Source organism: Anas acuta, chromosome 1 (genome assembly GCF_963932015.1).
Source record: "Anas acuta chromosome 1, bAnaAcu1.1, whole genome shotgun sequence".
NCBI classification, from domain to species: domain Eukaryota; kingdom Metazoa; phylum Chordata; class Aves; order Anseriformes; family Anatidae; genus Anas; species Anas acuta.
Window position 1 is genome coordinate 171,234,660 of NC_088979.1, and position 17,576 is coordinate 171,252,235.

The 17,576-nt window shown below is 36.0% G+C and overlaps 1 protein-coding gene and 1 long non-coding RNA gene across 3 annotated transcripts in view; one reads left to right on the forward strand and one right to left on the reverse strand.

Annotated features, from left to right (window-relative positions):
* The window catches only part of LOC137849580 (uncharacterized), a 633,107-nt gene that overhangs the window by 586,476 nt on the left and 29,055 nt on the right, over window positions 1-17,576 (forward strand). The gene's annotated exons all lie outside the window — the stretch shown is intronic.
* SLC16A7 (solute carrier family 16 member 7) overlaps window positions 1-17,576 on the reverse strand; it is an 85,053-nt gene that overhangs the window by 34,021 nt on the left and 33,456 nt on the right. For both annotated transcript variants that reach the window (XM_068669337.1, XM_068669338.1), the window contains exon 2: window positions 1,765-2,007. In XM_068669337.1, the coding sequence (XP_068525438.1) occupies window positions 1,765-1,978 (214 nt within the window). In that variant the 5' untranslated portion in view covers window positions 1,979-2,007. The remainder of the gene's footprint in view (window positions 1-1,764; window positions 2,008-17,576) is intronic.

Consider the following 17,576-nt stretch of genomic DNA (forward strand, 5'->3'; position numbering starts at 1 on the left):
TGTTTTATCAGGCAGGATCGTCATTCTCAGCATTTCAAAACCATGATTCCATAACAAGATATGCAAACAACTTTGCCTACTGTTCCTGTGCTAACAGTCTTCATAGGGACTGGACTAGGTCTTAGCAGAATGAATAGTCAACTATTTTGTAATGTTTAACATCAATGTACAGGTGAAGATATCATGCTGGTACTCGTAACACTGAAGGAAGTACAAGAGAAAAGGCAGCAGTACTGAATGCTTTGCATTTTACATTAAATGTTGTGTACATTGAACCTGGTATATAAACATGACCACAGCCAAATGATTTGCATCTGTACTGTTATTAAAACTTAGGTGAACTTTGAGATGACAGAAATGGCATAAATTAAATGTTATTCAGAGATTAAAACAAACAAACAGCACCTGTGCTATAAAGCAAATTTGCCCTTAGAAAATTTAGCTATGAATTTAGCTAAAAAATACATAGGGTCCAGACCAAAAGTCATAGCATAAGGTAAGTAGAAGCAAAACACAGCTCTTCATCATCTGTGTTCTTCCCTTCTTCCAGATGGGTCCACACTTGTTCAGGGGCTTCCACAGTTACTCATGTATTCTCTACAGTGCAAATCTACTCAAATGTAGATATGCATCCTTTGGAGAAGCTAATTTAGAGGGGACTTGAACATGACATGCTGTCCATGCCCAGAGCAGCCATGCATACTGCCATGCCTTTGGATTCTTGTAGACAGTCTGTCCAGATGTGCCTGGCAGAGTCCTAGTCAAGGAAGCCTGGGCACATGAAATGCCACAACACAGGGAAACTCATTTCTAGGCTTGCAGTACCCATAAAAGCCAGTCTGGTTTAAGAATGACTTGGTCACACATAGCAAGAACATACATGATCTTGCTCTTTACCCTGCTCTTGAAGGCATTAATTCAAGTTACTCCTTCATTTGGTGAATTTTCTCATGATTGTTGCTGTTCCTATAAATTCCTTCAGGATTCTCCATATGAACAGATATAGGTTAAAAATATCGTAACAGCAAATGTTATTGCTATTGACACCACTTGTCATGTCATCTTTATTGGGTCTCTGCCTCTGTCACCATTTGAAAAAAAAAAAAACATTCATTTTTCATTCCATTAACCAAAAAATATTTACCTGCAGTACTTAAGACAACACTGTGCTGGCTGCAGGATCTTTTTTATAGTCAGAGGTGAAAAACAGGTACTTAGAGAAACTCCCATAGCCTGAAATCTCTTCTATGCATACCTACCTCTCTTCCTTGACTGTTAAAGCAACTATGACAAGTGCTAAGATTTAGGAAGGCTGAAATCAGTGATAAAAGAATTACCATGAAAAAATAAGACCATGCATCCTTCAACAGGTTGTTTACTGGACCCGATAATACCATACTTTATTATAGATACCACTTCTGAAAAATATTGGAGTGATGCTTTTCAGTGAGTAAAGACACAGTGCTATTGGCACAATGTTTTCAGTTTCTCTGTATACACTTTTGTACATATGTACATATGCATACATAATATATGCATTTAATAGCCCCATTACTGCAAATGGTCAAATGTTCCAGGTGCTTACCTCAAAACATTTTTATTTTAAAAAGGGCATTAGGTAAATTCTTACCTGATCTTAAAAATATTACCTAATAAATTTAGGTAATAATGATAAAATCAGATAGTAATTAACTTCAACTGCTTTAAGATCATAGGGAAAAAAATAGACAAACACAATATTTGCAAATTTCACAAACATCTTACCTCCTGCATACATGACAGCCAACATTATTGATGATATCCAAGCTATTTCACTATATGATGTGTGGAAGATTTCCTGTATTTCTTTGAAGAATACTGTGATGGCTTTGGGGAATGCATAGGAAAATCCAATGGAGATAAAAGCCCCAAAGACCACAACCCATCCCCAGCCTCCATCTGGAGGAGGGTATTGTGGTGCTCCTGTTGCTGGTGGCATTTCTATTCTTTGTCTCTTCTCCACCTAGGCTGAAAAAGAAGAGAAGAGACAAAGTTTCAAACAGTTTTCCTTTTTTATCAAACAGCAGTATTCTGTCATCTTCTGCAGAATCCTCAAAGCTGAGACCTTCCAATTTACATGGGACCACATTGGACCTGTTTTTGGAAGCAAAACCTGTTCTGAAAAACAAACAAACAAAAAATATGTCAAGAATAATTGAAATATCCGATTCAGTATGTTCCACTATTACAAAGGACTGACCTCAGTTACTGAAGTTGTGCTTGCAATTAGTCACTTAGAACATTAGTCACTTAGAAAGCAAATGTGTCTCTATGGGTAAATTTATGTAGCTTTATGCTCTACATTATGCTCTACAGTATGGATTTAGGATAGGTATGAAACAGAAAAAAAAAATGAAATCAGATGTACAGGAAACAATGGAAAAAAGTTAGAGTAAATTATTCCTAAATGCTATTTTTTTAGCAACATTTGCAGGTACTTCAGAAAAACTATCAGCAATGTCAGCAAGTCATAACACAGTGCTTTGTCATATGCTGCCATTTTCCAATTGTTGACAATTGTTAATTTTTCTCGCTTAACTCATGAGAACATTTAAAAGCATATTTAAAAGAAAAAAAAAAAAAAAGAGAGAGAGAGAGACTTAAAATTCCTCATGTATCCGTAAAATAAATGTAAAATATTACAATTCCAAATTGTATTGTTTTTAACGTTTTCATATGTGAATTGGTAGATGTTGCTATTACTTGCAGGAACAAGGTGGTGGTACTCTGTTTGCTGTTTCCACATGTTTAAAGACATCAGGAAGTCTTTCACTAATAAATTTTCAAACTTTCCACAACTATACTCTAATTTAGAGTTTACCATAATAGAGGACAGCAGAGTGATTTTTTGAAGCGGTTCTGAGAGGTGCAATCAAGAAATTCAAGGAGCTCAAGAAATCATAAGTAATTCACATAAAACTCCTAAGGCCTGAAATGAATTTTATACTTAATCACCTTGATACCTAAATACTTAAGATGACTATATTATCCATTACCTTTCTAGAAAACATGTAGTAGCAAGAATCCATTTTGTAGTTCAGAGATTTTTCCAACATAAAAACCCTTTATTACTAAACAGAGTTGGGAGTCTACTATATTTTCCTCTGTGCAATCCAGCCTACACAGACAGCATGAACCAAAAATTCCTCCTTCCTCTGTGTTCCTTCCTTGGGCATTTAGGTAACTTAGTACTCTTGATTGGTCTCCAACCACACCAGTACAAAAAGCTGTGATTCATAATAGTATGTAGGTTTTTGTTATGCTTATGATTAACAGCGAGTCTCTGTAAGACTTCTATGCCACTTACGCCATATCCCAGTTTCTCACAGCAAACTGCATTAGCAAGTGGGATGATATAATTACCTTAACAAAAAATAAAAAATGAACTGTGCCAGCTTATATTAATCTCTCAGGATAGCGTCTAGAGTACTCTCAGGGTAAATGCTATGTAGTACTGCCTACAACACGTCAAAAAAATTGCAAAGTGTTGCTTTTCAGATTATCACAAGGCCACTCCTGTGACAGAAATCTCTGTACTTCTGTTTCTCCAATTTACTGCTTTTCGTTGTAGACATCACCTTCGTATTGGCAGACCTCCAAAGGAGCTAAATCAACCACTAAAACATCTGGCTTCTACACAAGGTTGGAGAAGCCCAGGTAATTTGGCTTCTGCATCATATCATACAGATTTGCTGCTGGCAGCAATAGGTATTTGCCACTCTGTACCCAGACTGCATATATATATTTTATATGCACATCTAGAAAGAACCCTTGGCATATACTTTGTTTCCAGTTACCCTGGTCTCAGCTTAGTCCATTGACATGCATCAGTGAGGAAAACCTGGGTCTGCCCCTAGAAGATGGACAAGTAGAGACACTTCTGGTTGCTGAAACTTAACATTGGCAAAGCAGTTAAACACCCATTTGCTGTTGCTGAATCAGGACCCATTGGTAGGAAGAGTATCTCAAAAAAAAAACACTGGACTTGAAAAAACACATAGTAATTGATTGCCACCACAAACACCAAAACACAAATTGGCATGAAAAGCAGAGCCTATTTCTGTAACCTAAGTGGTAGTAAACAACAGAGTTTTCTATCTGTCCCAGAAAGCTGTTGTTCTGCTCATCAGAGAAAACTTTTGGTTATATCCTAAAAAAAAGGTTAACTATTATTTTCTTACACTTCAAAGTTTGAGCATATTTGTTTTCATATTTCATATTCATATGACAACACTTCTATCTTTATTATAAATTTTAGTAATGCAACACTACATCAAGGCATTGCTCCCCATACAAATGGCAAGTGCTTACCAATTTATTGAGGAAGTACTCCTTTTTCTAAAAACAACACACAACTGTTTTGCAAAGTCACTGCCACCACATTGGTCAGAATAACTCCAACGGTTCCTGAGTGTTGTAACAACCCAATGCCCTGATACAGGCTTGGGGAAGAGTGGCTAGAAAGCTGACCAGCAGAAGAGGACCTGATGGTGCTGGTCGAAAGCTGGCTGAACATGAACCAGCAGTGTGCCCAGGCGGCCAAGAAGGCCAAGGGCATCCTGACCTGCATTAGAAATAGCACGGCCAGCAGCACTAGGGAAGTGGTTGTCTACCTGTAAGTGGCACTGGTGAGACAGCACCTTGAATAGTTTTGGGCACCTCACTTTAATAAGGATACTGAGTTGTTCAAACATGTACAGAGAAGAGCAACAAAGAAGCCTTTTGTAAAGACCCCATTATATCTACTTTTCCAGAGGAGCATCACAGACTCTGACAATTCAATGCTTTCCTCCCTTCAAAAGCTTCACAGTAAACTAAGAAGGCACCAGGGAAAAGAGCAAAGGGGCAGTGGCTGTTCCTATGCTTCAGCCTACAGGCAACCTGTTGCAAAGCCAACTGCACTGCCAGCTTCTAGCACTGCTACAGTAAAAGACTGCCTGCTAATGTATGCCAGGTGCTACCCTGCCAGAAAGAGGAGTCTGGATCATCATATCTCACACCTCCTATTTATCCCACAGAGTACAGTTAATAATAGCTTCCCTGATATTTCTTTATGATTGTGATAGTCAACTTAGCAGCAGTTAAAAGGTAAAAAGGAAAAAAAATAAACAAATACATTTACACCAAAAGGAAAAAAGTATTCATTTTGTCAGAAACATTAAGCCCAACATTTCAAGTATCCTTCTTAGCAGCTAAAGCAGCTTTCTTCTGTAACATTTTAATTTAATGTCCCTGAAACTGAACTTCTAGAGCAGTCTAGCATGTTAACATCTTCATCTCTTATCTAAGCCTAACTGTAAAGATCTGGATAGTATAGGAAGTATACAGACAAATGCAAAATCCATTAGCAACCAAAACAAAGCAGTGTTTTAGATGAGTGGATGTAGATGCTGAGAAGGTGAGAGACAGAAGAGGGAGGACTGAAGCAGTGACAAGTGAAATGTCTTCCCAGAGCTCTCAGGGCTTATTATGGGCTATGAAGAATAAAAAGACATAGGGTAGAAAATGTAAAAGCAGGCATACGTGAAGATGTTCAAGTGAAGGACATTGCGCCTGAATAACAACAACAAAAGCTGCATCTGAGTAAATAAAGGTCACCAGCAGAATCCATAGTCAGTCACGTGAATTCCACCGTTTGCTCAGGGCTTACACGGGAGCATTGCTCATACCCCTCCTTTTACAGGCAGGTGGTGAGTGAGGGACACTGCCTGCAATCTGTACAGAGTGGAGCAGGGCAACAAGTTACTGAAGTATGTCCCTGGTGAAGCCATCAACCCCTCTTCTCTCTGTCAGGTACAGAAAGGCTACTCAGCCTTTCCATACCCTGAATCAGGCTGTGCACAAGGATCTTGTCCTCTGTATAAATCTCATTTATGAAAGCAGTGAACAAATACATAGCTTACAGTAATAAGAGCTCCATGTGTTTACTAATAAACAGTAGAAAGAGGACAAGAGTACACTTTAAAAACATGTGACGTGCTACACTATTATTATGTGGGTCTCTCATCACAACAACATTTAATTGGGCAAAAGAGAATTGAATTAAAAAGAGAGAGGTGGAGAGAAAGCAGGGGAAGGAGGAAAGAAAGAGAAAGGAGGAAGAAAAAAAGAAAAAGAAAGGAAGAAGGAAAAATATAAGAAAGGGAAAGGAAGAAGGAAAGGAGGAGGGAATGGAGAGAGACAGAAGCAAGCAAGCAAGTAGCAAGGTCAAACTAAGAGCAAATGCTACAGACAATGCACCTTGACGCAGACTTCATTCAGTCATGATCAACCTGTTCAGACTGCTCTTGTACCAATGCTTTGTTAATATTCTGCAGCTGTCAGCTGCCAGAACCAGCTATCAATACAACTCTTCTCAAAAGGAGTTACATTGTTCTCATGCTTACAGAGACACTGATTTTACTGGGAGTTTTAGTTTTGCATTTCTGCAACATTAGAGCAACCATTTTCTTTTCCATTCCTGTTTTGTCTGCCTTGCCCTCAACATGCCCCATCACTTTAACTCAGCAGATATTTGTCCCAGAGGAAAAGAGGTGATATGAGAAAAATCTGTCCCTAGTTGTAGAGTACAAATATTTGGCATGTGTGTAGGGCATTCCAGCTCCATGTGGTAAGCCAAGGACCGCAAAGATTTACAAACTTGAGCTAATTCAGTCTTGTAATATTCCTACAGGGTGATTCAGAAGTATCATCCATTTTCAGACATGGGAAACAAATAACAGCAACAGGTTAAATAACTTGACTAAGTCTTGCACCAAATGAATGGCAGAGCTGGGATGTGGACTAATGTCTAAGTAAATTATCAGTTAAGCCTGAGATGAGAACGCGTGTTTTAAAAGCTCATTAGGTAATAAATGCTGATTGATCGTACAGCTTGATACCTGAGTTGAAAGCACAGGTGTCGTACAGTTTTTGCTTTATAGGTTTGGAGAGTCTGCTGCTCTAGCTAAAACCTAATGAATATTAATTGCATTCCTATATTTGAAATCAATGATTTTGTGGTAGCATTACCTAAAGAATGAGCTATATAGGAATTACACTTTTATTAAATACCCTTGTTTTAAAGATATAAATAATAATAATAATAATAATTGTGATTATTTTAAAAAACATCAAGCCCAAGCAGGGAAAGGGGTATCATCTCACCGAATGGTACTGCCTCAGCAACTTCTACAAGCTCTTCCCATTATTTTGAGAGCAACATTCAGTATTTGAAAAAAAAATCTTATTAGTTTTGAGACATGATGTTGTTCTGACTTGGGATTTTGTTGTGGGGAAAGGGAGGATGTGGAAAGACTTGGACTGAAGGGACCAAGAGAGATTGTTCTCTACTCTTATCTCTAACTACTCACTTCTGGAGGCAAAATAGCTCCTAATGAGCACTGGTACCCAGACTGCCGGTCTTCCTGAAAGGGGAAAATAGGCTATATTTTGTGTGAATATTTGTATTCAGAGACTGAAGAGCATGTGATAAATAAAACCCAGGTATATTACATATATACTCAGAATCTGAGTTTACTGCACTTTTTCCACTGGGGTCTAACCTGCAGGACAAATACTCCCCGTGAGAGAACAAACCTGCTAAAATGTACCCATGTTATCAAGCATTATCAAAAGCTGTTGGACTTAGTAGTTTCTCCAACATGCTTGAATTGAAAGGCAATGTCTGTGAATGCTTTCCAGACAGCAAAATGTGACAATAAAATACATTATACTATAGCTATAGTATACTATATTCATTTGCATTTATGGGGCTTATGTTAGGATTTGTTATTTCTGATAAAAGTCTAGGCAAATCTTAAAAACAAAAAATCACTGGCCTTAATTGGTTTTAAACCCTTTTTCACATCAGTCCTCAACAGCACAATAACCAACAAAGTTAAAATATATTACCATGGTTATTCTACATACCCAGTTTTATCCTACTAAAAAAAAAAAAAAAAAAAAAAGACAAATTATTTTTTCCCTTGATGAGGGGATGAAGGAGTAGCTCTAAATTTTCATATTTATGAAAGAAACATGCTGTTAGTCAACCCATCCATAATTTATAGTTGAGAATCAATATTGTAGAATACTTTTCATCCCACTGAAGCAGAACCAAGACAAGTATGTGCCTGAAGACAGCGTGGGAAAATAACAGCCCCTCACACATCCAAAGCAGGCATAGCAGTATCTTTCTTCCAAATGCGTGGAAGGTTAACATAGGCAGGCTCTGTGGAAGGAGGCAGAAGGAATGGAAAACTACGTGTTGTCAGATAAAATAAATGAACAATACTAGTACCTTTCTTTCCTCTTAGGGTTTGGTGTTGTAATGGACTGAGTCTTAGTAACAGCATCAGCTGAGCAGATAATTGGATGGAAAAGCAAGAACTGTTTGTTGAGTAAAACAAGCATGATTACAGATGTGAATTCCTGATGCCTGGGGGAATAATGAAAGGTCTAATTCACTTTTACCAAGAATACTGGAATAAAGGCACGTCCTCTGTTTGTCCCAGTTTGAGGACTCAAAATAGGATTACTGAGACAGAAGTGAGTCCAGTGTGGTAAGATATTGCCCTATAAAAAGCAAAAGTGTATAAATTGCACTGGGAGAGAGTAGCAAATCCCATTCACACTAAGGCACTGTTTAATCGATGTTTAAACAAAGTCTGAGGCCAAAGGCTGTTTCTAAGTCACTAAAGTTAGGTTTTTACAGAACTGAGACCTTCACCTGACAAAATTATATTGAAACTAGTGTTGCTACATGTATGAGATCAGATTGTGAGCACTATTAAGTCAGTAGTGAGATGAATAACATTTCTCAAAACTAATATTAATGCAGCATTTATAATTCCTTGGATTTAGTTTCCTGTTGATGTTGTTGTTGCTGCCTCTTTCTTCTAGGAAATCATATTCAAAACTTTAGAAACCTGTTCTGTATTCACAGTCATTCTGGGTAGGACTTCCATTCATCATGCCTTCTGTTATTACCTTTTTTCTTTGACTTTATGGGAAAACTAAATGACTGGCTTACTCTGGATGACTAAATGCCTAGATGAGTAAAGTTAAGTGAAATGAATTCCAACCAAAGTGATTGCAATTCTGTTTTAATTACTTCAAAAAAGAAGTCAATAGAATATCTAACCCAGAGAACCTGGCATCCCACCCAAACTGGAGCACACTGAAATGAAATGTTGATGGCTACATTGAAAATGACAGTGATACAGTCCGAAGAATTAATTAGTTTTAACAGTAAGTTGACTGAGGCTGATGAAAAATTCTGTGCACTTGAAAAAATCCCCAAACTAATCAACCTTTAAAAAACAAGAACAACAACAAAAAACAACCTCTGTTGTACCATTAAAGAACAAGTTTTAATAAGCTCAGCTAAACTTGTTTGTTATAGCTCAAAGTATCAGCTCTCTGCACTGTAAGAATATTGATCTGCTTATTAGTTTATTTCTAATCACCGCTACCATTCTTTCAGTTCTGGGAGTACTCCATCATATTTAACTATAAGCTTATTATTTTAACCCTTCAGAAACCAGTTTTGGACCACTGGCAATATACATGTAAGCCTTTTCGGTACATCAGCACATGTATATTCTTTAAAATTTATGTTGAATGAATTGTTATAAAAAAGAATATCCAGAATAACAGAAATGACTTCATATAAATCTGGAGCTGTATGTTTGATAGATATTTTTAACAGTTCTGATATTTGGAAGGAGTAGAGTTATATATTCACTTACTTGTAATATTTTATACATGGAAGAACAAAGGTTTCAAGTCAGTGTTAATGGAGTTATCTGCACTGCTGCTGCACATTATTTGAAAAACATATAGCATAATCTTTCCAAAGCAGCAGATTTTCCATTATCAATAATAACATATATTCATTTTAATATCATTCTCCAGTACTAGGCTGGATATTGATGATGGGGAAAAAAATAATCTGTTCTTAGTCTGTGCAACTAGTTAAAGTTTTTTAAATCAAGACTCATATCTTTTTACATAATTATATAATTCAGAAGTGGCAATATTTAATTCATTTCCTACTGAAGATAATATTCACATCCATCATTTTAATATTTAATGTTATGAAGATGCAATAGATTCCAATCCAAATTCTGCTGACATAAATTTCTGTAAATGCTATCAAAGTTAATCTCTGCTCTTGAGGCTAGAATCCAAGCCTTGGCTGTCTTCTTTACTTCTACATTACAGACCAGTGTACTTTCTGCACATGTCCTAGCACTCACCTAAATCCTGTCCTGGAAACATCATCTCAGACATAATAAGAAAACATTTTTCTTCAACATTTGTGCAGCACATGACTCCCATGGGTGGAAATAGTTACTAATATTTAAGTCTCAGTGACAACTACTTAGATTATGTAACAGGAAGCAAACTGATCTGGATTCTGTTCCTAGGAACATATGACTGGGATCAAATAACAGTCAAAGCCTGGAAAGTATCTCCAGACTGCAAAAGCTTATGAAGGGTTCACAATTCAAGTATTCCTGCCAGTTTGGAAATTGTTACTGGTTTAAGAAATGTTTTCTATACTATTAATAAAATGGAAAAGGTTAGTAATGCTTCTGATGAGATAGAAACATTTAAAAGTGTGAACTGAGAGATCTAAAGAATTATACATTACCTTAGCTACAGTTAACTTGTGTACTGTACTGAAACTTACCACTTAGGCAGGTAAGAAAGAAATGGACAGAACCATCAAAACTTACAATAAGCAAAATACCTTTTAAAAGAAATTATTTGGGAACTATTGTATCTTGGAAAAGCCAGAATATTTTCTGCAGTTGTAGGTATATGGTCTAAAAACTTGCAAAGAATTTAGGTCATAAGTAAGAAGCTATTCAGGTAATGTAGAATTTTTAAAGCTTTGTGGGAGCTAAGAAAGTGAGGCATCTATTTGTACGAAATAAAATTAAAAACGTATAGTTAATTCAAACTGAAAAATCAAATCAATATATCTCTGCCCATAAAGGCTTGATGCATGAGCTCTTTCTGACAGCGGAGGTTAAAATGTGAGCCACTGATTCCACGCACAATAGAATCAAGAGAGAAATTAATCCAGAGGTCATTCAAGGAGTACTGAAACATATATAAGGCCAGTAGAAATGATGAAAATAACTATTTCATCCATGTGCCTTAATAGAATTTAGCAGACATTAAAACTTTGTATACATTTATTTTTAAAAAAAAAAAAAAGATTTGAAAACTGAATCAGAGAGAGCTCATAAAATAAAGTAGAAGAATTCTGAAAATGTAAACACTTTTCTTACAGTCACAGTTTACTCAGGAGTCTTCTCAAGATGGAGACATTAATTACCATTGTATTTATCTTATGACCAGTGATTCCCAGGGCTCTGGAAAAGCAAAACTTGTTAAAAAAAAGTGAGCAAGGTATGCTCACTCCAACCACCTCTGGTTCCATGCAATAGATTAGCAAGCAGATATACTAATATATCTGTGTTGTGGCCATGCAAAACCCATCCTTGCAGATGCACTTGCCTTTCCTTTAGTATGGGTATCGGATTTTAATAGCACTTTGAGGACTGTGCAGGGGGAAGGTAACATCTCTAACCACCTAGCACTAAACAAGACAGCAAGTCCAGCACATCCAATTTTACAGCCTCTCTCATACTGATATTTATGTTAGTAAAAGATTGTAAAAGAAGATCTATTTTTATTTGTTAAGCTCCGAATAGACAACTAAGTAAATGGGGAGTCATATATTTACATGAAACACTGTAGCATTATGCAGAGATACTCACACTCTTTTGATGACTAAACGTGGCTAGTAGGAGCAGAACAGCTATATTAGCTCATTACCCCTTCTAAGCAAATTAGTTCTCCTCCGGTATCATGGCACTGTGCTACATAAAGTTGGTACATGTATGACGATTATTTGTCCAGTCTGGAACATGATGATAAAAAATTCATTTGAAGTATGTACCAAAACTAATATAATTTAGGCAATGACAATGTTTTAGTATAAACAAATATAGGGAAGGAAGAAGTTAGGATTGTATTTGATTTCCATGGGAAGGAAGAGGATGTTTAATTACAAACTTACTATGTACTTTGTCCAAGTGTTAATGAGGTGACCTGCTGATATATATACAACATAACTTTAAAGACCAGGATGATTTAATCAAATTCTGATTGTACTCTGCCACCCATTGTGAGAAATTGGACATGGGGAGTTCAAAAAACCTCTCATGCCTATTATGGGGGACACCTTCCTAGCACAGTACACATTGTCCAGAGAGTGTATCATACAGCTGTACCTCTCACAGAGCTGTTCTACAATGGTGGAGCTAAAACATTCTCTGAATACTTTACAGAAAGTTTTAGAATTGATCAAGAGTTAAACATATTGTTTATACCTGTATCATTTGCAACTTTTACATTCTGCCCTCATTGAATGTCCAGAATACATGTATGAAGTCTGTGCCTCTGCTCTGGAATAGTGTCAGTGAGAAGTCGTTGTTTGGCATTGCTTGACGCACTTAACAAGATGAAGAGATGACCAGCCACTAAAGGGATCAAGAGAAGCACTACACAATTCTGAAACCCCTTCCCTCTCATGTTGACATGAGAAATGACAAAGACTTTTGAAATCAAGTATTTACTTTTCCCAATTTTTCATATTTTTCTGTATTTGTCCAGATTTGATTCTTTGATAATATTTTTCTCATTGAGCCCAGAACAGTGTTTACCTTATACACCACCTGTTTCCCTTGCTTATGGTGGCTCTGCAGCTTTTTCCAGAACTTAAGCCTTTTGATCAGAACTTATCAAGCATCTTAGCCTGTTACAAAAGGGCTCTTTCAAACATTAAGAGTAACTCCTTTCCTTAATACAAATGGACAGTCTAAAGAGACCATCGTCTGGGTTGCAGGCCCCAAAAGATATGCAAAAAGGAGTTTTGAAGTCTGGCAGCGTATATGTGGTATGAAATTGCTATTGTGATAGTTCTGTTTTAGCTGATAGATTACTCATTTTGGACACAGCACATGAACAAGGGCCAGCATTGTTTCATTATTCAAAAGCAACCTGATAAATCCACAAATAGAAGAACTTTTGTGCTGAGCTCTAGTAGTAATATATTAGGTGCTGTAATTTGTGAATTGCTCTTAGATATAAAATAAACATACTGAAGCTCCACACTCAGAATCAGTTTGGTTGTAATGAACTTGTATGGCTATAGTGGCCAAACATTGCTGTGGGTTGCTCCTAAATTAGTGTTCTGAAAAGCTGCTCTGACCATAACCTGAGTCTTGAATCACCCACACTTTAAAGCTTTTACATCACTCAGTGAAATTCACTGTATCCTGGTTTCTGCAAATGGAACATCTCCCAAGGTTCATTAAGGTAGGTTTAAAAAAAAAAAAAAAAAAGTATAAAAAGCATAATTCTTCACAGCACTGTCTGAAAGAACTGAAAGAAAAGTTTTACAAGTTACCTTTCTCTGAAAACCTAAGAAAGTGAAGACTTAACATCCTCTATGAATAATTATATAATGACAAAAAAAATCATTTAAATTATAAAAATAGACTTAGAAATAGCAGTGATGTTGACATGAGCTAGATAACAAGGTTTTACTTGTTCCTCCTCTAGAACTGCATAAGGAAAAGATAACTTGCAGTTATGTACCTCACATACACAAGCTGCAAGTCTTTACAATGAAGATATATGCACAGGTGCACCTCACTTTGAGAAAATTATTTCTTTTGTCTCTTAACACTGCAAAGCAGTTTTATTTCTCTAATATGTCATACATACCTGTTCATACCTGTGCAAAAATGTGATACTGCTCCACCATATGCTGTCATGTAGCTACAAAATCATTGTTTATTGCCAATAAAGCACTTGAAATAAAGTGCTTTTTTAAGCAAAGCAAAGCAAAGATGGCTCTAGGGCATATTTGACACAAAATGGCTACTATAGAATCCCAGATGGAATCTTTATCCTCATCAATTATATATATATATATATAAAGAGAAAAAAAAAAAAAAACTCTATCCAAAATAGAATTATTATGTGCATCCTAGGGTACTCCACTTACTTCACAGAAAATGATACACACAGATGAATGTAGATATAATAACTGGTTGTAGGTTTTTGTTTTAGTTTTTGTTTTTCGGAATAACAATGCTGTCTTAGCAGCTGAATGTGCAAAATATGCAGTATGATGCTTATTTTGCAAATAGGTTGATGTAACCAGGACAGGGAACATGTAGCAGAAAGACATATGAAAGTCTTCAAAGGCATACATTAGTTCTCTCACCACAGCACATGCTTCTAATCCAGTATGAGTTGACTGGTATGTGTCAAGTTGTTTGACACATTTAATTCCTTCTTTGAAGTGTCTTGGTTTTAGTTTGTTCCATTATATTTATTCTTTCATCTTAATGATTTTTTCATAATCTATAATATGAGTGTACCAATAATAATAAGTATACACCTGACTTATTTTTAACTCCCTGCATTACACAAAAGCATATTCTTCCAGTCAAGAGAGTGACTTACATTTCAGATGACCTGGAGCCATTCTCTCACTCTGCATCAAACCTTCTAATAATTTTAGGGAAGCCTTTCATGTTTTATTTCAACAAAATGCTTAAGAATTAGGATAAACTTATTTTTATTTCAAATAAAACATTTAGTCTTAAGACCTTTGCAAACTGGTTGTGAGTTACATGTGCCTAACATGTCTGTATCAGAAAGAAACCACTACAGGAAAATCTCTAGAGCTTCAACTCACCTCTAAAGCAGCAACTTCTCTAGCTCAAGCTAAATTTTGTTTGTAGTTATATTTTCAGCAGCCATGGAAAATGAGATTATTCCCTCCAAAACTGAACAATTTGATTACATGGAGCAGCAATGTTCTCCTGAACAGTCTCACAACTGAAGTACTCTCTTGAAATAGAAAACACGCTGGCTAGAATTCTGTTTGATAGAAAACAAACCTGAATGTTAGGTAATGCTCTGATCACTGCACAAGCAGCTAAAAATGAAGTGACAGGGTCACCTGACATGGCCAACAATGTGACACTGTACCAACTAGGTGTACTCTACTAATGTCAAACAGCCCATAACTATCAAATAACCTTATGTTGTTTACTTAACAGATCCCAAAGGCAGAAAAACTTCTAGCATGATCAAGACTGGGCATTTTTGACCATGCTAATCAGCTGAATTTTAGAAGCCTGAATAAAGTTGAAAAAGAAATTTAAGGGCATTCAGTGGCTGTTTGAAGTTTTGATTATTGACATTTATATACTTGCTAATAAATATAAGCTTATATGTATGAAGCTTGTATATCAAGCTTACATGTGAAGCTTGTACTCCATTTTGTATCAATTGTATTGAATTAAGGGATGATGAGAACTGGCCAAATACATTTCTACAAGGCAAATACTAATGATGACCATTTATTCAGGTCATGAACAGCAATCAGTGTAACTGTTCATATATTAGCAGTTCTGTTAGTTTTGTTTTGTCCATTAGAGGAATTCAGTGGTTCTATTGTTGTAGTGTATATTGTTTATTGGCTTCTTTTCTCTTTCAGTCTTCAGTAAAAGAATATGTATTCTTGATGGCAAGGTCTTTAACACTGTATTATCATTGCCCTTGAAAACTGCCTTCTGTGGAAGCCAATGTCAAATTCTGTTTAATCTAACTGCATTTTTAAGTGTTTATCGCCATGTCACAGTACCGGGAGTTATGCACAAAGATTAAAATGCAACAGGCAAGCTACCTGCAGGTACGTAGTGGCATCTGTGGTTTTTGAGAGCTGTGATACCATGAAGTTTCTCCAGAACAAGTATGGCTGACAGAAAAAGACCAGCCATGGCAGACAGAAAAAGACCAGAAAAAGAGACCATGCACAAAACTTTCCAAAATGAGAGTGGTAGTAGCGCTGAACTCCAAATTTCAGAATGTCTTTTTTTTTTTTTTCTAACAGATTTTTGTGACATTAAAGGTTTGTTTATGCAAATAACCTTACATGTAAACTGATAAAAATAAAGTGATAACTTCCAGCAATTTAGGTAATAGTTATCAAAAACATTGCATACAATAAAGCCTGAAAAGATAACTCAGTGAGAGAAAGGTTATTTCAGAAACATTCTTTCTCACCCTCTCTTTTCTATAAAAGAAAAATAAACCACCGATTTTTAAATGCAACTTTCTTATTTGGTTTAGCATACACATTCAAAATTTACAAATTAATTTATTTTGCAAGGAATACAATAATGAGTTTGTGGGGTTTCTTAGCTGAAAAAGAGGCAAAACAAACATTGAAGTCAACATTTCAGATGAGAAGAATTTTTTGTAATATGAGATATTGTAAAATATTAAGGCCAATGTATACTTTGCAAAAATATTTTCCTACGTCTTCAGTATAAACTTGGCAATTTCAATGACAATCACTATTTTAATTGGGAGTGAAGGAAGCCTAATAGCAATGCTAATTTATTGATTATATGATATCAACATTCTCTCTACAGTTCATCCCAGATTACTTCTCTCTCCTAGGCAAAGAAATGTATCTCTTTTAGTATTATTACTTCAACAGATTCCATCTTTAGCAGGCCAAGTTAGAATCTATGTCCAAGCTCTTCTATTGGAAAAGTATGACATCTTGATTTTGAAAATCTGAAATCATTATGTAGCCATAACCTCCCCTTTTTACTTGTTGCAAATGAAAGAGGCTAATCTGTAAAAGACTCAGTATTTATCCCCATCTCCAAATGTATGGATTTACTGGAAAAATTGAAGTCAGTGCTGGCTTTGTGTCATATGCCACTTAGCAGAAATCGTATATCCAAATTCCACACATTCTGCACTAACAAAGTTACTGAAAATTTGTGTTTTGCAGCATGAGCAAACACTTGTTAAAAGGCATGGGAAGAGGAGCATATCAGCCTATTTTTTTGTGCCAAAATACAATTTACTTTTAAAAAATAAAAGTTGCTATAAACAAAACAGTATCTCATTTGAAGGGAATAGAATACTATGCATAGTATTATTATTTTATTTTTTCTGAAGCCTCGATTCTCATCCATTCTGGTTTCTATATTGCCACACTCATCTTATTTAAACTTATTTATTTTTCCAATACTTCACTACCTGTGCTAACACTCAAAGATATAGAAAGAGGACTCAGTTCAGGTTTCAGATAAAATATTTGGCAACACAGCACAAGGTCACCTTTTAGCCTTATGACTAGAGGTTTTGGTTCTCCATCACTGACCCTGCCTGTACTATATTCTGTGTTAAGTCATGCAGGGAGGTGGAGAATTGTGTAAGAAAATGCAGACAGACTCAGCAGTGTGTATAGCCACATACACTTGCTACAAAAGAAGTACTCAACTCTCTCCTCTCAATAGGGTTTGCTTCTCTTTATGGCCTTACAGATTTTTCTTCCTTTCTCCTCTTTTCTAGTCAATCCAGAGGAAAAATCTGTACTTTCACACAAATAGTTAGGGCATGTTTCTTTTGTATAGTATCGACAGAGACAGGAA